Genomic DNA, 23,730 nt, shown 5'->3' with positions numbered 1-23,730 from the left:
ATTTTCCAGACTCTGTCCCAATTAAATGGTCACTTCCTGTTCTCCCTTCCTCCATCCCGGTCTACTTTCCATCTATATGAACCTGATTACTCCAGGGATCTCACAGGACTGGAAACTCATAGTGTAACCTTTCCGTGACTAGTGTCTTTCATCTAGCACATGTCTTCAAGGATCATCTGTACTACACCATGTACCAGAGCCTCTGAAGGGATGAATAATGTTCCATTTTATGTATGGCATCACCTGTCTCTGCTTCCCCAGCACTAGGATTCCAAGCACATGTGTGTGTGTGTGTGTGTGTGTGTGTGTGTGTGTGTGTTCCATCTTGTTTGTCTATTTATCCATCACTTGATTTCTTTTTTAGATCTCATGGCTCATGGCTGTTGTGTGTAATGCTGCTATTATTATAGTAAGAAAAATCATCTCTCTGTCTCTCTGTGTCTGTCTCTCTCACTCTCTGTGTGTATACTGCATCTATTGTATGTGTGAACATGTATAATGTATGTGTCTGTGTGTGCATGTGTGAGTATGTGCACATGCCTGTGGAGGCTAGACGTTCATGTCAGGAGTCTTCTTGGTCTGCTCTCCACCTTATTGTTTGAGACAGTCTCTCACTGAACTCAGCTCACAGATTGGCTAGACTGCTTGGCCAATGGCTCCAGGGATCTATCCACATGTCTCCCTGCTCCAGGCACTAGGGTTACATCTGTGCGTGACCATGTCCAGCTTTTAAATGGGTGCTGGAAATCTGAACTCAAGTCTTGCTCACATGGCAGGCACCTTAGTGACTGTGGCATTTCCCCATCTCCATTTCTTTTGAGTCTGTGCTTAGGAGTATAAAATGCAGTCTTGCTTTTGTTCTGAGAGGTGGGCTATGCCCCTGGCTTTGTGATTTGACCTCCACAACTATCATGTGTCCTGGACCTGTCCTTTGTCCATCTCTAGGCACCTCATGAGTAGTCCATGTTGTCAAGCATGAGCTGCTTATTTTGTGAAACATTTTGCATATGTGTGACCTGTGGCTCTGTCCACACACAGGACCTTGGACAGATCGTTCCACTCACAGTTAGGAGCAAAGGCAGAGGACATGCTGCTGTTGGACTGCTGCCCCTCCTCTCAGTCCTCTCCCTAGCTTTCCAGCTCGAGCCATAATCCCCCATCCTCACCATTTTTCAGGAAGATGACCAGGGCAGCCCAAGTGACAGAGTAAAGGAAAGGCAGCCTTAAACCAGGGGCTCATAAACACCCAACAGAAGCCTTGTTAGAATTAGCTGGAGTTCCTGGTAGGGTTTAAGAGCAAATAGTGCAGAAAGGTGACATCACCTGGTTGGGTGCTTACAGCTATTCAGCAGAAGCGATTGGGGAAGCCCTGCTGTAACAGTCATGACTAAGTTCCCAGACTGAGAGCTCCAGGCATTGCTGAACTTTCTTTCTGCAGATGAGTTTCCATTTTCTGACCATGGGATCAACAGTAGCAACCTCCTTGGAAGGAGTTCACTTTCTAGCTATTTTCAAAGGCACAATGCTTTTACTCTTGGGCTATCTTGTTATTATCTTTCTACCTTGTCACAGTTAGAGGGCAGCCTGCCCCAGGAAAGGGGGTCTGGAGGACACTTGAAAACAAACATGCTAGAGTCTGAGACAAGAAAGTTCTCCTTGCTCCCAGAGTTCACTGTGAACAAGTTTAAACAGCATTTGACAATTTCCCCGTATAATGGTCATTGCAGGGAGTTGAGTGGAAGTCAAAAATGAAGGAGTAGATTCTGGTGTAAAGTTACCCCTGGTGTGGGAGGCCTAGTCTTTCCCCAGTAAGATTTCTTATTGTCAAACACAGTGCTTCCATGATGGCGGAGGGATGGGTGTCTGAGTATTCAGGTCTTCACTCTCATTCACTAAATCTGTCCTTGAACAAGAAGTGATGAGAAGCACATGTTCTGAATGGGTTTTCTTGGGTCAAACTCCTTGATCGTGAGAAGGTATCACAGGGACTGTCTGCTTCCAAAGATTATTCTGTGAAAACTCTGTTGTGAGGCTGTATGCGTTTGTATTTAATGGTGACTGTTTTAAGTAATTCAGGAAGCTTCAGGAGATAGCCTTCATAGTAAATAACTCTACTTATGAATTCTTTATAGATTTGGGCAGAATGTTCTTGTTGGAATTTCCCGTTTGGCTGTTTCACTGAATTACTATCTCCTTTCCTTAGGGTCTGTATAATTAGATTCAGACCATGAAAATGGACAGACTTCTTGCTTGATAGCTCATGTTCTAGCAGGAACATTATCCCAAGGCCCATAGTTCACTATACCAAGCAGATATGAGTTCCTGTTCCCTCTGATCCTGTCTGTGCTTAAGAATATCTTTGCTGGTGGCTAAAGGATTCAGGGTCTGTTTCTAGGCTAGGAGAGTTTCTAGGCTGTTCCAGCCTGAGCACGCCATCACTAGGATGAGACAGTGTGATTCTCTGTTGTCAAAGAGTTGAATTTGTATTTACAGAGGGGCTAGTCATCCTCACTGTGTGGTCCTTGTTTGTGCTGTTTGAAAAGGAAATAAGCTGCAGAATGAAAGATTGCCTATCCTTACCAATTAGTTAACCCAAGTGCCAGTACCTCATGTAGTACCAGATCACACTATAATTCCATCCTCACCTATCTGTGAGAATTAAACTTCTTCAGGGAATGTTCTTGCTGCCTACCAAGGGACCCTAACCTGTCCATGCTGTATAGCAGGGTGACAAGAGGCACTTCAAAGTGGCCAATGCATAGCAGCCTCCACTGCCGCTATGGGCCTGTGTTGACATCCACCGTCTCTCTGCACTAAGATGCAGCTGTCCACATGTTTTCTTCTTCCAAGGACATTCGGGAAGGAGCCCTCTCTGCTGGACACAAAGTGACAGTAGTACTTGTGGTCATGCTCCTTGTTACTGTGCTGGGGTTAGAGGGGCCTTTCTGAAACCAAAACCTCTCACCCTAACCTTTCTCTCCTCCCTCTTTGTTCACAGTGGAGCCTTTTCTGAAGTGGTTTTAGCTGAAGAAAAAGCAACTGGGAAACTCTTCGCAGTGAAGTGCATCCCCAAGAAGGCACTGAAGGGCAAAGAGAGCAGCATCGAGAATGAGATTGCGGTTCTTAGAAAGTAAGTGCTGGAGGGAAGGCTCTTCTCCCCATCTTGTCTGAGCATCCTCGGGAACAAGGATGAGGCTGGCTTCACAGAGGTTGGGGAAGCTACTAGCTGCTAGCCTGCAGAAAGAGATGGGTCCACAGTGCTCTTGCAGTGCTCTGAAAATGCCTCCCTATAGCTCCAGAGTCTTACAATGTAGCAGTCACTGGAAGGAGGCCTTTCCAAAGGGCAGGTGTATACTGACTTGATTTTGAACTGAGACCCTGCCGTTCACCACAGCTGAATGGCACTGGTTGCTTCCAGAGGCCCAGTCATTACTATAAAGTAGAACTCAGACAATTTGCATAGCATAGTGTGGTGAGAATTGCAGTTATTTTTGCCACTGGTATTGCTTTATTTTTTTATAAGGATGTCAAGCTGGAAAGATAAAGCCCTTGTCCAAACCCCCATATACGTAGTTTAGATGTGACAGAGCTCGGAATATCGATCCCTCTTGTGCTGTTTCTACAGTTTGTGATTCCTTACCCTCTTTCTCTGCCACCCACATGGCTCTAGGCACCGGGAGTTTCCAAAGAGCTTCACTTCCTCATTGAATTTTGTTTCCCTTCCCATGTGCAATAGAACTGACTCCAGATCGCATACCTTCCGGTACAGTGCCACTCGTAAGTCATTCTGATGTGATCTGACCCCTCCCCTGCCACATACATAGGTGACCCCCCTCCCAGCATCCACTGTGGTCTTCTAAGGTTGATCCTGACCACACTCCCTTTATTGTTAGTATTAAATCTTCCCACCATATGTCATGGACTTTGAGGGAACAAACCTTATATGGCACCTGCTTTTGCAAGTTTGGCATCTATCTGGAAATTTTTGAGTTGCTATTAATGAAAGATATTCAGAATATCCTTGAAATTTTTGGGGCTTAGAATCAGTACATAGCAAGAAATCCAGTACAGATAAACAAGTGGGATGGAAACAAGCCTTATCTAGGGACCTCAAAGAAACCACCACCCACCGTACACCCCTCCTGCATAATCTCTCTCTCACTTCATTCCTCCTGGGGCCTGCAGGGACCCACGGAGCAGTGCTTTGCCACCAGCCATCTAACCCAGAACTGCTGAGGTGGTCGGGACAGTCTGTCCTGTCCTGACCTTTGGGCAACTCAGAGGAGAACACAGACTTGATATCAGTGCTCCAGAACAAATGGCTCTCCATGGCGTTTAGTGTGAGGATTTGTTTTCCCTCATTTGTTGGGTTGGTTTCTGTGTTCTCTGGGTTGTCTGTTGAAATTAGAGAGTTGTGTGCTGTCCTGATGACTGCAGGGAATGGTTTGGAAGAAGAGTCTGAAAAAGCAAAATATTTGCATCAGATAGGAAAACACTATGTTAAGGAAACATTTATTGAAATGTTCTATTTTCCCATATGAAATCAGTGTTTGGGGAAGAAGTCAGTCACTGGTGACATATAGTTGTAGATGTGTTACAGACAGTTGACATTTCAGATGGAAAATCCTTCTAAAGGTTCCACTTTGGGTCCAGAGGTTGTCTGGGCTTAGAAGTAAAAGAGCCCGGGGAAGTCCTTACACAGTGTTGGAGTTACTTTCCATCCATATGGGCAGTGGGTACAGGTTCAAGCTTTATAAACTTGTCTTGGTTCATGCCTTAAATATTTTGGTTTAAGTAGGATCTCCACCCAGTGCCTCACTAGTAATTACATCTTCAGACAGGGTATTTAAAATCTGGGAGGATCGTGGATATGGAATGATTTGTTTTGATGGCTTCTCACTATCAGTTCTAGGGGGTACCTAGAGGCATGGGCTCTTCTCTACGGAGTAAAGAACAATGGAATGATTTCTCAGGAGATAAGAGGTGGTTTATCTCCTATACTAGTTTATTTTGTTAGGCTAAAAGGAACTCCACGTCATAAACAGCTAAAAAGAAAAAGTATATATACTCTACCCATTCCACATGGAGGGATGCTGTCTCTGCCTGGACACATGGGGGAGGGCCTAGGCCCTGCCCCAGATCATAAGACAGACTTTCAAGATACCCCAAGAAGGGCCTCACCCTCCTTTGAGAGTGGAGTGGGGATTGGGGGAGGGGCTGAGGGAGGCTTGAAGGGGGCAGGAGAGGAGGGGAGGGAAAGGGAGCTAGGATTGACATGTGAAGCAAATTGCTTCCGATTTAAATTAAATAAAAAATTAAGAAAATGCCCTACAGGCAGATATTGGGGAGGCATTTTTGCAGTTGAGATTCCCTTCTTTCAAATAATCCTAACTCCTGCCAAGTTGATATAAAGCTAGTCAGGGCACACCAGGAAGCAGCACTACTGGACATGGAGTCCTTGATATCTGAGATCTAGATTTTACTACTCACTAACAGGATAAAATTAGAGATGATTTGATAACAACATATCCAGGGGGCCAGGGATGGACTTGAGGACAGGCTGCATGGAGGAAGGGCAGTCATGTCAGTGTACCTTTCCAGGACAGAAAGGCAGATAGACATTCTAGTCAGAAGGAGCAACTCAAACAGAAGCCAGGAGACAAGGGCTGGCTCTGTCTTCCAATGGTAGGTTGCTGCACACAGTCCTGGGTTTGATTCCCAGCACTATGAAAAGGAAGGAAGAGGAAGAAGAGTGGAGAGAGACAGAGAGAGGGGGAAGGGAGGGGAAGGAAGGAGGGAGGAAGGGAGGGAGGAGGGAGGGAGAGAGGGAGGTAGTGGGGAAGATGTTGGAAGAAGCTAGGAGACGAGAACCAGGCTGTTATTCTCGGGAACTGGCTCAATTGATGGGGCAGAGGGTTTGAGGTGAGGCAAAGGGAGACCTAAGTTTGAAGGAAGGTAGGATGGTGGGGCATGCTCTGAAATTGGCTTTGGATCAGGGGCTCCAGGCAGTAAACATGAGGAGTGATGGGGTGATCATGAGAGAAGCTATACGATGAGGATTTATCATGAAATGTCATGTGGCAGAGCTTTGAAGGACTGATAGGAGGGAGCAGGAGCATGGAGTGAGGATATGTAAGAGGTCATGAGGTGAGTCTTGTAGAGAAATGAAGGAGGAACACATTAAAACAGGGGCTATGGGCTGCGTGGAAGAGATGGCTATGAGGATGCTAAGATACAGCTGGCTCTAAGATGTCAAGATTTGGAAGAGGCAGAGAGGCATTGAAGGACAAATAGAAGTTGGTGGTAATGCTTTGATTTCCAACAGGGGTAAGTGGGTGACTAATTTCCTCAGTAACTGAGATGAATAGTCCATGAGCAGGAAGGTAAAGGATTAGTTCTCACTTGGCCATGGTGGATTTGGAGGTCTTGGGGGATATTCAAGTATAGATGACTGATTGCCTTCCCAGGGCTAGAACTCATCCTGATCTGGGCTTTGGGAGAGAATAAACATTTCTGAAACACATACTAAAATAAATCTTGGGGAGGGTCTTGGAGAAATGACTTAGTGGTTACAAGCACTGGCTGCATTTCCACAGGATTTGTTCAATTCCCAATCTTCATGTGGTGGCTCACAATCTTCTGTAACTTCAGTACCAAGAGGATCCAACACTCTCTTCTGGTCTCTTCAGATGGTACACATAAATACATGCCGGTAGAATGCCTATATACATAAAATAAAGCAAAGGAACATTTACATATTAGATAATCGATTAATGTGCTCTTCCCTGGGGAAGACTACTTTTTTCAGCTCTCAGCACTCCTAAGTTGCCACTGGTTCTTTGTGTAGTGTTGAAACCTCCTGGTAACTCTGTCCTCATTAGGAGAACTATTGCTGTTGTCCCTGTTCAGCTCATGTTTAGGCAATTATGTTGGTGAGACTTCATGAGTGTAGCTTCTGACATTTCTAGAAGATGCAATCTCACAGCAAACTCCCTGTTTCTCTGCTTCCTCCAACCTTTCCACCCCCCTCCTCTGCAATGTTCCTTGGGCCTTTAGGTGCTAGAGTTGTATATTAAACATACACTCTGGGACTGGGCTCTACAATTCTGTATTTTGATTGCTAATGTCTTTCTATAATGGTTTCTTGCAAAGAGAAGTTTCCTTGATGAGGGGTGAGGACTACACTTACCTGTGTGTATCAGGACAAATGTTTAGAATGTAGTTTAGGGGTTATGCTGGTTTAGAAAAGTGGTGGTCCTAGTTTGTCCTCCCAGATCCATTAGCTCACTAGCTCTGGGTAGCTGGCTAGGTTTCTGGTATTAAACATCATCTACTTCTTGTTTGAGTGGGACTTCAGTTCATTTAGAGAGCTGTTGGTTACCACCAAGGTATGCACGCCACCAATATAACCTTAGGTTTATTGTGCCATGCGGGTTGTCATTGTGGTCCATAGGCATCGTGGGTTTCATACCTAGGTAGAACTCCTGGTTGCCTTCCTGAAAACACACATACAAGTAACATTATAGAGATTGAACAGGTTGTATTTATATATGTAGGAATTACACACACACACACACACACACACACACCACATGCATGTGCATGTAACAATAATTAATGGAAAAAGAGGCTTTGAATTTGAAAAAGAGAAAGGAGGGGTATAAGAGAGGGTTTGAAGAGATGAAAAGGAAGGGGAAATGATATAATTACATTATAATCTCAAAAAATAAGAGAAATTTTAAAAAGAAGTAAAAATAAATTTGTTTCAACAAAAAATAAAATAAGATAAATCCTTGCACAATATAACAAGTCAATATAGGTAGGGTATAAGATAGGCTGCCCATATCCCCTGGCTGTTAGTGTATTTCCGTGCTGTGTTTCATCCAAATGGATCCATTTAAGAGGCTGCTTGTCCTCCTACATGCTAAGTTTATTGTAGGGTGAGAGATTTATTTATTTCATTGGATAAAAGTAATGCAGCTAATACATCCTCGTGGAAGTCTTTGTACTTGCTCTGAAAATAGTTCCAAAATGAATTTTCAACTTGATAAGTAGATATTACACCAAGTTTAGAGGGGGAGAAAAAGGAAGCCTGATAAACATCATGGTAGGCTGTTGCTATGCAGCAGAGAAAGCTGCCCGCCTGACTTCAGGGTTTAGTGGGTTGGATTTATATGATTCATCGTGAGCTGTTACAGACAGAATGGGTAGCTGTGGACCCACGAACAGAACATCTTATGCAGTATGGAATATAACACCGTCAGCACCACTCACCTTAGTTGGATTATACTTTATGATTTTTGTGGTATTATTTGCTTAGAGGGCAGCCAGGCCTCCAACCTGATTTGATAGCATCACCTCTAGCATTTTGCAGGGGTGGGAAGGCAAATGCATTAACAGTCTGCAGTAAGATGAGAGATGAAGAGAGAAGGAGATGCATGCAGAAAAGCAAGGGGCAGGAAGAGAAAAAGGGATATGTCTAGAGGAACACCCCGACTAAGACTTGGGGAAACTGAGCCTTAGATTACTTAAACATGAACTTATGTTAATGACACATTGAAACAGTCCCTTTTCCAGCATGAAGTCAGAGCATAGGGAAGAAGTCAGTCACTGGTGAAGTTGTAGATGTGTTACACAGATAGTTGATGTTTTAGATGGAATTCTGGATGGATCCAGAGCCATCCACCCACCCAGATGAATGAAAGTGGTATCCATTCAGATGAATGAAAGTGGCACCCATACAGATGACTGAAACATGGCACCCATCCAGATGAATGCAGCATTGCACGCGTCCAGATGAACGAAACATGGCAGGGGACTAAGGATGCTGTTAGGATTAGTTTGCAGGCTGTAGAGATTTTCTTTAGGAAGGGGTCTGGGGAGGAACTGCTTTGAAACTGTGGGTTATCATCACCTTATTAGTGGGGAACCATGCAGCCACTGACGGTTCCTGTTGTTTGCTCTGATACACTGGCTCTTACCTCAGGCTCCCCACTGAAGTGATCTGGGTAGGTTTTAAGAATACATCAATGGGTGCTGCAGAGATGAATGAGTGTTAAGAGGGTTTATTGCAGAGGATCCCAGTTCAGTTCCCAACATTTATGTTGTCAACTCACAAATGCCCATAAGTCCATCTTGGACCTCTGTGGGCACCTGCACTCACTCACACCTACACACGCTTGTGTACACACCCACACATAAGCAGAATCAGCTGTGCCTCTTACTATGAGGCAGGGATAATCACAAGAGTCTGAGGTATGTTGATTTTTTTCCTCTGTTGCCTCTTCTCCTGTGATTTCAACTCCCTAAATATTGCACTGTGTATGGCTCATGTGGACTAGTTATAGAGTGCCTTTTCTTCTGTAACCCTAAATAAATAAGTGTTGACGTGCCTGTCTGATATTGAGCCTCTCTATCTTTAGTTGGAGAATCTAAACTCCTACATAAGCAATCCTTCATTTTGTGATCTCTGGTTTTCAAGCCCTATTTCTCATGTTTCATGCACCCTCTCTGAGAGGAGTAGGTAATTGTTTCTGTTCCCCATCCAGCTTCATTATGATATGTATGTCCTCTAGCTTGTTCCCCTGGATTGTCCTTGCCTAGGTGGGCCCTTCCCTTTAATATTTCATGTCTCCCTTGTCTCCCTGATCTGACTTCTGGTGCCTGCTTTCTGAGACTATGAATTTGCCATATCCAGCCCTGAACTTAGAGGCATGATGGTGACCATGGAAGCAAGGAGTAGGGATACTTGTTGGGGAAGTCCTGTTATTTGCCTGTGCATTTGTCAATAAAGTACTGTCTGGCCAATAGAAAACCTAGATAGGAGGGACTAGGAGTCGAGGAGGATTCTGGGTGGGAGAAACACAGGAGAGTCAACATGTAACGCCATTGGGGGTAGGAAGCCTGGAACTATTCTCCGGTAAGAGACTTACTTAGATTAACAATTATGGGGTAATTACTTAAGGCAGAGCTAGCCAGTAAGAAACAAGCAAGGCCAACAGCTTCATAATTAATATAGCCTCCTGTGTGTTTATTTGGGACTCATGCGGATCTAGAACCAGGCTGGCGCGGCAGAGCCCAGGCGACTGGCGGGGGATAAACCAAAGTGGCTAGCAAAGAAAAAGCTTCTCTTAACATAATGGTGATCAGGAGTGGGATCATAAATTTCCACGAAAAATAACAGAAGATTTAAAGGAATTTTAGAAACAGAAGAACGGAGAGAAGCACAGATTTTTGGTAGCAGCATTTTTCTCAGGTGTGCTCTGTTTTGCTAACGACAAGCCGAGATTCACGTGGCTCGCTTACGGGAGTCTTCCTGACTCGGCATAAAAAAAAAAAAACAGCAAGATTGTTTTAAGAGACTCTGCTAACGATTGAAAAGTGTGTACGTACAGCTGGAAGTGGCAGCTTTTGCTGGATGTCAGCATGGACTGAGGCAGTAAGCTGGAGTCATGCTTACGCCCGCCATCTTGAAAAAAAAAAACGGCAGTTTAAAACAGCCACGGTTTTACAGATAAGACACGTGGCCAGAAAAACATAAAGATTTACAGTAAAGTCAGACTTGGATGAACAAAACTTTTAAAGGTTTACAGTGTGTTTAAAAATATACGTGAGATTGAGAGAGAAAATGAAACGGCAAAGTGGTAAATAAATACAAAAGCCGGGTGTGGTGGCACACGCCGGTAGGATTGCTCCAGAGGCAGAGGCAGGCAGGTTTCCACAGAGAAACCCTGTCTCAGAGAAAAATAAATAAAAGGGAAAGAAATAAAGTAATATTAGATAAATAAATAAGCCACGTAAAGATGGAAAATACACAGAGAGTCTGGATACTGTACGCTATTGTGTTTTTCAGTTTTTTGATTGCTAAGGAAGGAACAAATGCTAAAGTACACTTGATTATAAATGCTGCTGAATTAATCCAACTTCTATCTTTTGAAAATGCCTTGACTTCAAAATTTAAGTACAAGGATATGTTACTCGGAAAAGGAGTTTTTATTTATGTTTCCACAGAACATAAAAAGCTGAGGATTTCTTCCAGGCTTCTGTGGTTTGACGAACCAAGACCCCCAGAAGCAGTGGACCAGGTGTTCCAACAATTGAAACAGCTAAGATGATGCAGTTTTACAGACCCCGAAAATATGGACTTATACAGGTTTCTGAGTTTTGTCATGATCCCCATGGTATGAACGGCGCCCCCTTCCAGCAGGAAGCAGTTTGGAATGAGCGACGTCCCAATTCCCATCTTGTTTATAAATCTTTGTTTTCATTTAAATGGGATTGTTTATAATTGGTTAATGATCACAGCCAATCTCTTTTTAATGGTAAAAAGGGGAATTATGGTATGGGTATTGTTTTTCATTTATTGATACAAATTCAAGGTCAATTTTGTGATGTGTATATTTTCTCCTCTTGATTAAGTATTGTGCTTATACTGATCTTTTAAAATGTAATGCATAATTGAATACAGACTATAGATAGTTACTTATAATAGAATTTATAGTTAGGTAAGTTAGGTGTTCTAGATATACAGAAATATATTTGAGATAGATAGACAGTCTTTAAACCTCTCAAAGACCTTCAGAACATGGCATTTAAAATGGTTTAGGGTTTTTCTTGACAATGAGAAATGTCTGCTCCTGGCAGCACCAATTACGTCTGAGAGGAAGATGGGCATCGAAGAAACTTGTTATGGAGTTTGCTTTCAACATGGCAAGATTAGCCATTTGGGCAAGAAACTGCTCTTGCCTAGACTGTTTGACTATTGTTGTATAATCTGGACATGCAGGACCCATAGGGATGTGACTGCTGAACTAAGTCTTACAGGGTTCCTGCTGCATGAAAGAGTCTACGGGACTTTCTGCAGGACACAGAAAAATGACTGACAGACTGCTGATGCAGATGGACAGTTTGAAATTTCCTGCTTTGCTGAGAAGTGTTCCAGATACATTGTGGCCTATGGGCTGAAGATGGATGCCCCAACGTTACAGAGGAACTTCGGGTGACTGTCCAGGCAGTAAGATGTCTCTGTCAATCCTAGTGTTTATATATTATCCTTCTGTGGTCTTTGATGGAGTTGAAGACAGATAGTTATAATTATAGTTTTCCTTAGTTATGATAAAAGATAAGCTACATATAGGACTTTGGACTCACAAGGATGGGATGGATGATATTTTCTTTAAATCTTGCTAAAATATTGTAACTATGTTCTTACTTGATAACTGTTCTGTCATATACAATTTGACTATGTTAAAATTAAGACCTTTCTTTTGTTTAAACAGAAAAGAGGAGATGTTGGGGAAGTCCTGTTATTTGCCTGTGCATTTGTCAATAAAGTACTGTCTGGCCAATAGAAAACCTAGATAGGAGGGACTAGGAGTCGAGGAGGATTCTGGGTAGGAGAAACACAGGAGAGTCAACATGTAACGCCATTGGGGGTAGGAAGCCTGGAACTATTCTCCGGTAAGAGACTTACTTAGATTAACAATTATGGGGTAATTACTTAAGGCAGAGCTAGCCAGTAAGAAACAAGCAAGGCCAACAGCTTCATAATTAATATAGCCTCCTGTGTGTTTATTTGGGACTCATGCGGATCTAGAACCAGGCTGGCGCGGCAGAGCCCAGGCGACTGGCGGGGGATAAACCAAAGTGGCTAGCAAAGAAAAAGCTTCTCTTAACAGATACTCCCAGTAAGTTTGGGATGTTAGAAATAGGGAGGATTGGAGAGTTTAGGGTAAGGAGATATTCCCATTCAATTCCAGTTCTCTCTGGCTTGGCAGACCACATTAATAAGGGATCTCTAGAGAAACAGCAATGGATTATGTGTAGGAGTACACAGAAATTTAATAGGAGGGATCGGCACATGCAATTATGGAAGCCAATTATGGAGAAGTTCACCTGTTGTCTGCAACCTGGAGACTCAGGTAATTCAGTCCACACCCAAAGATCTGGGAGTCAGATGAGTCATGGTTTATTTAACTTAGTTAAATCTGACCCAGAATGTCAATGTCCCAGGCCTGCCTATCAGTTCTGTGGTAGCTGTCAAGGAATAGACACTTTGTTGAGTATGATCTTCTAGAAACACACACACACACACACACACACACACACACACATTCAGAGAGAGAGAGAGAGAGAGAGAGAGAGAGAGAGAGAGAGAGAGAGAGAGAGAGAGAGTTTTACCCTACCAATCTGGTGAGTGTGATTTTTCAGAAACAAACCAATTTGGTGAGTATGATCTAAACACGGCCTTACCAGCTGTGCAGGCATCTCTTATCCTAGTCAAGTTGACACAGAAGGCATAATACACTGAGCATGTGGATGGCAACCACCAACCAATGCACAGTCCTCTAGAAGAGGTAGATTGGAGTTGGAGCCAATTCCCCCACAGTGACAGAGTGAACTTAAGTCACCTGAGCAGAGCTTGGCTGCTCCTGCCACCTTCTCTGCTATATATACGACTCTGTGGGTGTTAGGAGTAGTGAAGAAAGTGCTGTGCACTTCTGCGTGCTCTGCGAAGCTGTGCTACTTGTTTGCATGCTCATTCCTGCGTTAGCTCCCAGTCTCCTGATGTGTGTGACTACTTGGGGAGTTAGCTCTTGTGTGGACTAATTCTTCTTGTAACACATCTTGGCAAATATTTTCTCCCTTTTTCTGTAAACCTACTTAGCTAATGATTTATACAAATGTCATTTAAATGCTTCTGGGAAAGTATGTGTGTGTATCTTGTAGCACAGCATGCCTTTAGAATAATCAGAATAGTTTTCATTGGATAATCAATTCGATGAAAGGTTAAGTACAAAGAGTTCTTAGAGAGATAAGGATGGTAAACATAGAAATCAAAATAAATACATGCTAATGGTTCACTCTTCCTTTTTTATTCAGCTCTAGGTTGTGTCTGTTCCATCCTGCTTTGGGCATTATTTATTGGGTAGACAAATTACTTTAGTAAACTCTAAACTCAGGATCATCATTGAGTGGTTTAAATAGTTGTTTATCATTTCATTGTGTTATTATTATTTTAATTTAATTTAGTGTGTGGGTGCTTTTTGCCTACATGTATGTTTGTGTACCAAGTGTGTACCTTTTGAGGATCACAAAGGGCATCTGATCTCTTGGCACTGGAGTTATAGACAGTTGTGAGCCACCAAGTGGGTGCTGAAGATTGAACCCAGGTCCTGTAGAAAACAGTGCACTTAGCTGCTGGTCCATCTCTTCAGGCCCTTGTTCACAATTTTAGTGTTATAGGAGCAAAATATTTTTCTTAGGGTAGAAATTTATTTATTTGTTAATTTTTTGTTTGCTTGTTTATTTCTTTATCGTTTTTTTGAGACAAGGTTTCTCTGTGTAGCTTTGGAGCCTATCCTGGCACTCACTCTGTAGACCAGGCTGGCCTCGAACTCACAGAGATTTGCCTGCTTCTGCCTCCCGAGTGCTGGGATTAAAGGCATGTGCCACCAATGCCTGGCTTCCTGGGTTGAAAATTAAGGTCAGAGGTCAAAACCAGGTTTGGGGAGATGTACACTAAAAGAACTTTTTCTAAAATAATAATTGTATGTAATTTGATAAATTCTATCATATTCATTTTTAAAGCACTTGCATTTTTCTTTCACTGGCATTTGGAAAATTGTTTTGAATGTATAATAAGACAGGTGAGAGGCATCACTTGGGAATCTAAACACAGGCAAGGATATTAAATGAATGCATTGCTGTAATAGCAGCAGGGTGCTATACTTGGCTATTATTCTTGTTGAATTAACTAATGGGCTAAATTTCCATATATATAAAAACATATGTATGAAAGCAAATGCAAATATGCTGTATGTACAAGACTTATTCGTGTGTTTTAAGTGTATCTCATTTTCTTATACGGTTCTATTGAATACTGAAACATTCTTTATGCCTCACAAGTATCCTTAATTCTATTAAAAACTCTGGGGTACCTGAAGAAGATAAGGTATATGAAAAGCATCTTAAATTTTCAGATGTTAGGTATCATGCAAATATAGGTTTTCCCATTCTGTCCTCTTGGAAGAGCTAATATTTCTGTTAGTGGAAACTGCTTTGTCTGTCTGTCCCTCTTGTAGAAACTGAGGTGTCAAGTGTTCACTTCTGTTAGCAGGGCAGCCAGAAAGAGAGTGGAGCTCTCCCTTGTAGAGCTACTCTCTGTCTTTTACGGTTCCAAGCCTTCCCCGCTAGTGGGCCACCTGTGTGACTTGGACAGTCGTACAGGAACTTACAGGAAAACAGTCCCTTCTGTTTCTGGTTGACTTCTACCTAGCATCTGCCACTATGTTATCTCTTAATTAAGGAAGAGGCTACATATTGATATAGGCCCCTTGAATTGTATAATGAGATATCTCTTCCCATAACTTGTCATGTGACAGAGGAGAAATATGTAATACTGGTGAAGACCTGAGAGTTTTCCTGAATAAGTTTACATGTAGTAACACTACTTAGAAGTTACTAGACCTTGGGCAAATTGTTCCAACTCAAGTGTCCTTTGTCCATAAGGGAGATGGTGTTAGTGTTCTCTCTCATGAATGCTGTAGGATTTTCTCATGTATTTTTTGTTGGAATTGTTCATTTTGTTTGTGCAGTTCAGGGGCTCAAATCCAAGGCCTTGCACATGATAGACAGATAGTGACCCCTGTGCTTGGGTGCCAGCTCCTGAGGTAGGGATTAAAGACTCATGGATACAAGGCCTTGAGAACATTGTCTGCCTGGCACACTGGATGGACTCTGCCAGTGTTTCCTTTCTATGTTATGCTTGTATGTAGGGGAATATCTGGCTAGCCTGTGGCACTAAGAAGAAGGTGCCTTCCTAGAAGTTCAAGTTTTGTCTCCAAAGACTCCCATAGGAGCACAGACATGTCTTAATGCCACAAAAATATAGTTCCAGCAGAAATAAAGTGGCTGTCCCTCTCAAGGAGAGAAGTGTGCAGTATAGAGTTGTAGACTTGTCAAGAATGTGTTGGCCTTACTATTTTTCCTTGCTGAAAAACTCTTATGAAAACATTCTGTGTGTTATCGTCTGCTTTAATATGAGCTGCTGAGCTTTAGAACCAGGAAATAAGCTTGAAGTGTGGCTCTCCTGACTTTAGGTCAAATAAACAGTCCCAGGAAGATGGAGCAGCGTGCCCCAGGGCACAGAACAAGCTTGGGCAGATATGGAGCCCAAGTAATTTCTGGACTTTTAACTTAGAATGTCTTCCACGAAACTACAGCACTTCTCTTGTAGAACATCTTTCAGAAGAATGCAGGAAAATAACTTTTCAAAAGAAAAAAAGAAGAGAACAAGAAGGAAATAAAGAAAGACAGACAGAAAGAAAGAATATCTAGCACTAATGGCACACTCCGCTAATCCCAGCACTTGGGAGGCAGATACAAGTTGATCTCTGTGAGTTGGAAGTCTGCCTGGTCCACACAGTGAGTTCCAGGACATCCAAGGTTACATAGTGAGACACTGTCTCAGAAAGTAAAACAACTATCCCTCATCTTTAAAAGCCCCTTGGCATGCTGGCAAGGCCTCAAAAATCTATCCCAGTAGTTCGGCTGGATTCCAACAGGGGACATTGAATCTGGTTCTGAAGTTCCCCTAGCAATTTCAATTAGATGTGCTGTCCTCTCTGACCTCTGCCCTTAGTGGTGGTGCAGTATCATTGGGGCAGCTAGAGTTACTCTGCTGTCTGCTGCCTGTGGCCCTCTGCTATCCATGAGAAAGGAGATACAAGGTCAGCCCAGAGCCCAACTTAATGATTGACATGGGAAAGGCTTCCTTCAAGTCATTTCAGGTGCACATCATGGACACTACCCTCTTTTCCATTGCCTTGTCAATAGAATGAAATTCGTGAAGAATAAACCAGGTTGTGGGAATAATCTGGAAAATACGAGAAGTGTTACTCTTGTATTAGATTCTAATCCTAGAGAGCCTTCCATCAGGCTTGTGCCAAGATTTCTGCACTGTGTTAAGTTTTCACCCCTCCATCGGTTAGGCCCCCCTTCCCAGCTGCTGCTCTATCATGTGGCTTTGTGGGGAGGGATGCCCTACCAGAACTAAACTGACAACAACCCACCAGCAGGTTTTCACAGTTGGGGAATTTGGTGTAGATCTGTAGGAATACAACTCAAACTTGACCCGGGGATATATCCCTTTTTTTTCTTTCAAGCTGGGGCTCAGGAGATGGCTCAGTGGGTAAAGGTCTTTCTGCAAAAGCATGAGGACCTGAGTTAGATCTTCAACACCCACATAACAAGTCAGGCCTGGTGGTGTGTACCTACAACCCTAACACTGGGAGTTGGGGTGCAGAGAGGTGGATCTCTGGGGCTCACTGGCCTGTCAGTCTAGCAGAAACAGCCATCTCTAGGTTTAGTGAGAAACTCTCTCAACAAGTAGAGTCGAAAGTGATAGAAGTTTGCAGAAGTTGACTACTGGCTTCCACATGTACAGGTGAGCACATGTGTGTATGCGCACATGTATAAACACATGCATACACCCCCTTCTCACCCCCACACGATACTTTTGCTTCAAAATCCAATGAGGAGTCTCACTAGAATAGTTGATGCTGGAGTAAAAACTTGTTTCTGTAGTTTTACCTTTATTCCTTAAAATTTTACATGTTCATGTCTTAAAAAATTTGTCATGGAAGAAAATTCCATGGCCTCTTGAGCAGGCTTTCTAGTCCCCAGAATCACAAAGTTGTCTAGGTGACTCAGCTGCCCTTCCCCTGAATACTCCATACATATTGTATTGTATATTAAAGCTTGGAAGGCAAGCCAGAGTGGTGGCCCATGCCTGTACTCTGGAGGCTGAGGCAGGGGCATTGTTAAAGTTGGAGCCCAGTATGGTCTATGTAGTGAATTCTAAGCTATCTGGGGTTACACAGGGAAACGTATCAAACAAAATAAAACAAAATACTTGGGGGAAGATCTGTTTGCAACCTCCTCCTCCTGTTTAATTCTGCTGAAGATCATGTTTAAAAACTGTTGGTTTGGTAGCAGATGGAATCCTAGATCTCATGGATGCAAGCTTGCTCTGTACCACTGGACTATGCCATTCTCTTTGTAGAGGTCCACTGTGGTTAAATGGCCTTGTATTCTTTGGATTCAGAACTGGTCACTTTGTAGGTAAGACTGCTTTTACTGGATATTTCAAGATGTGGGTGTAATGGCTGAAACTTTGGTAAGCATGTTCTGAGTTCCCATGTGGAACTCTTGCTGTTCTTTGCCCTCCCCTCACTTTTAATTATTTTTGAGTGCTTCATTTCTTAAAATGCTGTAGAAGATTACAGACAGTGGTTAATATGCTACATTTAATGCACCAGCAATATTTATGAGAAAGTCGGTCACTGAATTTCTTAAGAGTATGGTCAACAACTTTTCCTTTCTAAAATTATCATTTAAATGATAGAATTCCAATGATAATTTAAGTGGCAGAATTTCATTATGCTGACTAGAGTACATCATTAGCTCATGACAGCAATTTGTTTGGGGAGCAATCATTAAATTATTACGTTGATTATTAGTGAGACTCAGTATATCATTCAAGGAGATACTGTGCCTCTTCAAAAGTAATCGAAAGAGTTGTTTTCTCTTGTAAGGACTACAGTGTCAATCAGAACAGAAATTTCTGAATGGAAACTGTTGTAAAGAAACAGGTTGTGAAGCCATGCTCAGGAAATAGGCTGGGATATTTCACAACATTGCTGCTGAATTGGAAGAGCAGGTGGTCAGAGTAGCAATGTTACTTTCCGGGGAACGTACCAACTTCCGAGTGCTCTCTACTGGGGGATCAGTTAATGTGTAAAGTGAATTGCCTTTCCAACATCAACACTGTTCATTTCCTCATCAAAATCATAATTATTTGTCATGAAGCAACACAGTCTCAGCATGTTACTTAGACTCTCTGCCCAAATCTTAGAGCAGACATACAGTAAGTATAATGCATTCTATGATGGCATTTTCCCACATTTCTGCCTTATCTCCCACCCCCTTTCCTCTGGGTTGTTGAGTTGGGGAGGAGGCACAGGTCACTATTGTTCCAGGCTGACTTTGATCTCAGGATCCTTCGACCACAATCCCTGAATGCTGGCATTACAGGCATGCAGTGCCATGCCTAGCCCATTGGTATCTTTCAGGATGATGTTCTGTAGATGGTAGAGCAGAGGCTTTGTTATGGCTGGACCACTGTGGAAGTGCCTGGTCTTGAAGGTTTAGCAGGGTTGACTTCATAGTACTTAGATTGTAGATCTCACTTATTATTCTGAGCTGTTCACTTAGGATTCAAATCCAATTGAAGATTTTTTTTTCTACTAATCTTAACAATTGCATGGCAAAAGTAAGTTTTATAACACCTTTACAATTACTTTTGATTGTAAAACCTACCTAGGAAAGGAAATACCGAGTTCTCGAAGTCAGTGCCTATCAGTACTTTTTCACCTGCATAGATGTGGTGACTGCACTGGGAACCATCTTTCAACAGGCTACAAGTACCTGAAGTAACACCCTCTCAACACCTTAATGAGCTAGCTCTGCATGTAAAGGCATGCGTTAACAAGACTGACAACTGGTAGGTTGTTTCCTGACCTTCACACACATAAATAAACAGAACAAATATTAAATGTAAAGTTTGGAGGCTGAAGATATGGCGTGCTTTAAGAGCAGTTGCTGCTCCTCACTGACACCCCCGTTCAGGGGGTCTTGATCAGTCCCATGTTGGATTCCCAGGCATCAGCCTGGGATTCAAGAGTTAACCCTTGTCAGCTCAGCTGTTTCTGGGGTTAAACCAGCCCAGTCTTAACTCCTTTGGTCATCAGTCCTCCCTCTCTGTTACTGGCTTTCTTGAGTTCAGCTCAATACTTAGCCGTGGGAGTCTGCCTCTTTTTCAATCAGCCACTGAATGAAGTTTCTGTTTCCCAGATTCTCTGGCCATGGGATTGTAGGCTGGCATTCCCCAGATCTATGTCTAAAATCCATATATGAGAGAGTACATGCCATGTTTCTCTTTTTGTGACTGCGTTACCTCACTCAGGATGGTTTCTTCTGGTGTCATCCATTTTGCCTGCAAATCTCAGGATTCCATTGTTTTTTTCTGCTGAATAGTACTCCATTGTGTAAATATACCACATTTTCTCTATCCACTCTTCGGTTGAGGGGCATCTAGGTTGCTTCCAAGTTCTGGCTATTACAAATAATGCTGCTATGAACATAGTGGAACAGACATCCTTGTTGTATGAATGGGCATCTTTTGGATATACGCCTAAGAGTGGAGTTGCTGGGTCTTGTGGTAGGTTTATTCCCATTTTTCTGAGGAATCTCCATACTGATTTCCAAAGTGGCTGAACCAGTTGGCACTCCCACCAGCAATGGAGGAGTGTCCCCCTTTCACCACATCCTCTCCAGCATAAATTGTCCTTGGTGTTTTTGATTTTAGCCATTCTGACAGGAGTGAGATGGTATCTCAGAGTTGTTTTGATTTGCATTTCCTGGATGGCTAAGGATGTTGAGCACTTTCTCAAGTGCCTCTCAGCCATTTTAGACTCCTCTATTGAAAATTCTCTATTTAGTTCTGCAGCCCACTTTTTAATTGGATTCTTTGGTGTTTTGGAGACTTGCTTCTTGAGTTCTTTGTAAATTTTGGAGATCAACCCTCTGTCAGATGTGGGGTTAGTGAATATTTTTTCCCATTCTGTGGGCTGTCTTTTTGTCTTGCTGACTGTGTCCTTTGCCTTACAGAAGCTTCTCAGTTTCAGGAGGTCCCATTTATTAATTGTTGATCTCACTGTCTGTGCTAGTGGTGTTATGTTCAGGAAGCTGTCTCCTGTACCAATTCGTTCAAGGGGACCACCCACTTTCTCTTTTAAGAGGTTCAGTGTGGCTGGATTTATGTTGAGATCTTTGATCCATTTGGATTTAAGTTTTGTGCATGGCGATAAACATGGATCGATCCACAGTCTTATACATGCCAGCCTCCAGTTATGCCAGCACCATTTTTTGAAGATGCTTTCTTTATTCCATTGTATATTTTTAGCTTCTTTGTCAAAGATCAGATGTTCATATGTGTATGGGTTAATATCAGGGTTTTCAATTCGATTCCATTGGTCTACCTGTCTGTTTTTGTGCCAATACCAAGCTGTTTTCAGGACTATAGCTCTATAATAGAGCTTGAAGTCAGGGATGGTAATGCCTCCCGATGTTGCCTTGTTGAACAGGGTTGTTTTGGCTATCCTGGGTCTTTTGTTTTTCCATACAAAATTGATTATTGTTCTTTCAAGGTCTGTGAAGAATTGTGCTGGGGTTTTAATGGGGATTGCATTGAATCTGTAGATTGCTTTTGGCAGGATTGCCATTTTTACTACATTGATCCTACCTATCCAAGAGCATGGGAGATCTTTCCATTTTCTGAGGGCTTCTTTAATTTCTTTCTTTAAAGATTCAAAGTTCTTGCGATATAGGTCTTTCACTTGTTTGGTTAGCGTTACCCCAAGGTATTTAGTGTTGTTTGTGGCAATTGTAAAGGGTAATGTTTCTCTGATTTCTTTCTCAGCCCTTTTATCATTTGTATATAGTAGGGCTACTGATTTTCTTGAGTTGATCTTGTAGCCTGCCACTTTGCTGAAGGTGTTAATCAGCTGTAAGAGTTCCCTGGTAGAGTTCTTTGGGTATAGATTTCAAAAATTTGTCAGAAAGCTCAAATTCTAAGTAAGTTATATTTGTCATTTAATTATTCTAAGTAAGAGTTTTTAGATCCACCTTCACATGTTAATGCTCTAATCCCCAGGGTGATAGTGTCAGGCTTCTAGAAGGTGAGGAGCTCCCAAGGGCTCCAGCCTGCTGAATGGCTAGGGAACTATGAAAAAACAACTCCAGACAGCTAACTAGATGCTTCTTCTATGTGAGAACCAGAATCCACTGGTGGTAAACCATAAAACAGGCCTGCCCTGTATCTGGGGTCTGCTGGAATCTTGGTCTCAGGCCTCCCAGTTTCTGGAAGGAAGGAAGTACATTATTCTGCCCCACAATCCCCCCAGCATATGGTACTTTCTTATAGCACCTTGAACACACCACGGTGGAAGCCATGTTACCCTCCTAATGGTGTCTTTCCAAACCCCTTCAATCCTTCACGTCTCCACCTCCACTCACCTCTCTGATTCACAAGGATGGGGGTGGGTGGTGTTGTGGATCTCCTTCCAGAAGGCTTTGCATCATTTCTTCTGAAATGCTGCTAGTCTGTCCTGATCTGGTGCCTGTGCTGGGATCTGGGCCAGATGGTCTTCTGTTCAGTCACACCAGCATCCTTTGGAAGCCTGTGAGGGATAAAGATGCAATGTCCTCCTCCCTGAGTTCAGGAATCAGAGCCTAGTTATACAAAGTTCCTCCGTCAGGCTTGTCTATCCTTTTGGCTCTGTGACAGGATTCACCTTCCAAGTTCACTATCAAGAACCACATAGCTGAACTAAGGACAACAACAATAACAACAAATTATAAGATAATCTCTTAATGTTTTAAACGAGTCTAGTTTTGTATCAGGTTGCATCCTTAGCTCTCCTTGACTTTGTGTGGTTTAGGTTGGACATACCTTCAAGGTGCTTAGGAGATCATTTACATGTTTACTCTGCTGAGAAGCCTGATCAGGAGGCATTCCTGCTGATCCCTGGGGTGGCTGAGCCGCCCCATTCCCTGAGTTCCAGCAGCTTCTGGCATTTTCCTCTGCTGTGACACTTGCCACCATGTACAGCGATGGTGCTTGATTGCTTATCTTCTCTGTTAGATTTGAAGCTCTCTGAGAAAAAGAGACAGTAAACCTGAGGTCCAAAAATATTTCTTGTACCTGACTAAGTCCTTGTCACACAGTAGGTGCTTAGTATATTTTTTTGCTGAATTATACCATCTCCCAAGAGGGAAAATTGAGGAAGTAAATATCTACTTCCTCTTCTCTGTTAAAATTAAAATGCTTTACTTTAGACCTGAGATGTTTTCTGCCTGAAATCCTAGCACCTGGGAGGATAAGGCGAAATGATGGGGAGTTGAAGGCAGCCTTAGTTATACAGCTGTAAAGTCACAAAACCCTGTACCAGACACCATTGCTACCACAAAACAAAAATAACCACCTCCCTAACTTCATTTTTTGCATGCATACAACTGACAAGTGTTTTGAAACTATACACATGTATCCTAACAAAAGTATTTTGAGAGTAGTAAATTTGTACTCTTCTCAAAGATGAAAATAGCACTGAAAAAAATGAAGGAAAGACTATTTTCAATCCAATATAACCCTGACAGCAGGCTGAGAGTGTATCTTAGCGGTGTGCATACATGTGCAACTAACTGAGCCAAGACTTTGAATTCCATTACTAGTGACACATTAAAAAAAAGGTCCTAGCAGAAGTGGGCCAGAACTTCCTGTTTTATTAGTTGATTCTTAGGTGGAACATGGAATACATACTATAAAAATTCACTTTTAAAATTTAGATCACAACTGGAGTTTTTAAAATAGCAATTAAAGACATCCCCCATGGTTGAAATTTTCTGCTTGAAATTTGTCTCTCTCTCTCCCTCTCTCTATGTCTCTGTCTCTGTCTGTGTGTGTGTGTGTGTGTGTGTGTGTGTGTGTGTGTGTGTATGTGTGTATACTCACATGTGGCGGGTAATGGGTCCTCTGGGACTAGAGTTACATGCAGTTGTGAGCCAGTATATGGGTGCTGTGTCTGAACCCACAGGGTAGGAGAGAGGAGG

At 42.6% G+C, this 23,730-nt stretch overlaps 1 protein-coding gene across 3 annotated transcripts in view; it reads left to right on the top strand.

The window, feature by feature from the left end:
- The window catches only part of Camk1d (calcium/calmodulin dependent protein kinase ID), a 414,097-nt gene that overhangs the window by 154,119 nt on the left and 236,248 nt on the right, over positions 1-23,730 (top strand). For all 3 annotated transcript variants that reach the window (XM_040755520.1, XM_040755519.1, XM_040755522.1), the window contains exon 2: positions 2,999-3,130. In XM_040755520.1, the coding sequence (XP_040611454.1) occupies positions 2,999-3,130 (132 nt within the window). The remainder of the gene's footprint in view (positions 1-2,998; positions 3,131-23,730) is intronic.

Source organism: Mesocricetus auratus, unplaced genomic scaffold, assembly GCF_017639785.1.
Source record: "Mesocricetus auratus isolate SY011 unplaced genomic scaffold, BCM_Maur_2.0 Super-Scaffold_100013, whole genome shotgun sequence".
In the NCBI taxonomy this organism is placed as follows: domain Eukaryota; kingdom Metazoa; phylum Chordata; class Mammalia; order Rodentia; family Cricetidae; genus Mesocricetus; species Mesocricetus auratus.
The sequence above is the reverse complement of the archived record's forward strand: the minus strand, read 5'-3'. Positions and strand labels throughout refer to the sequence as shown.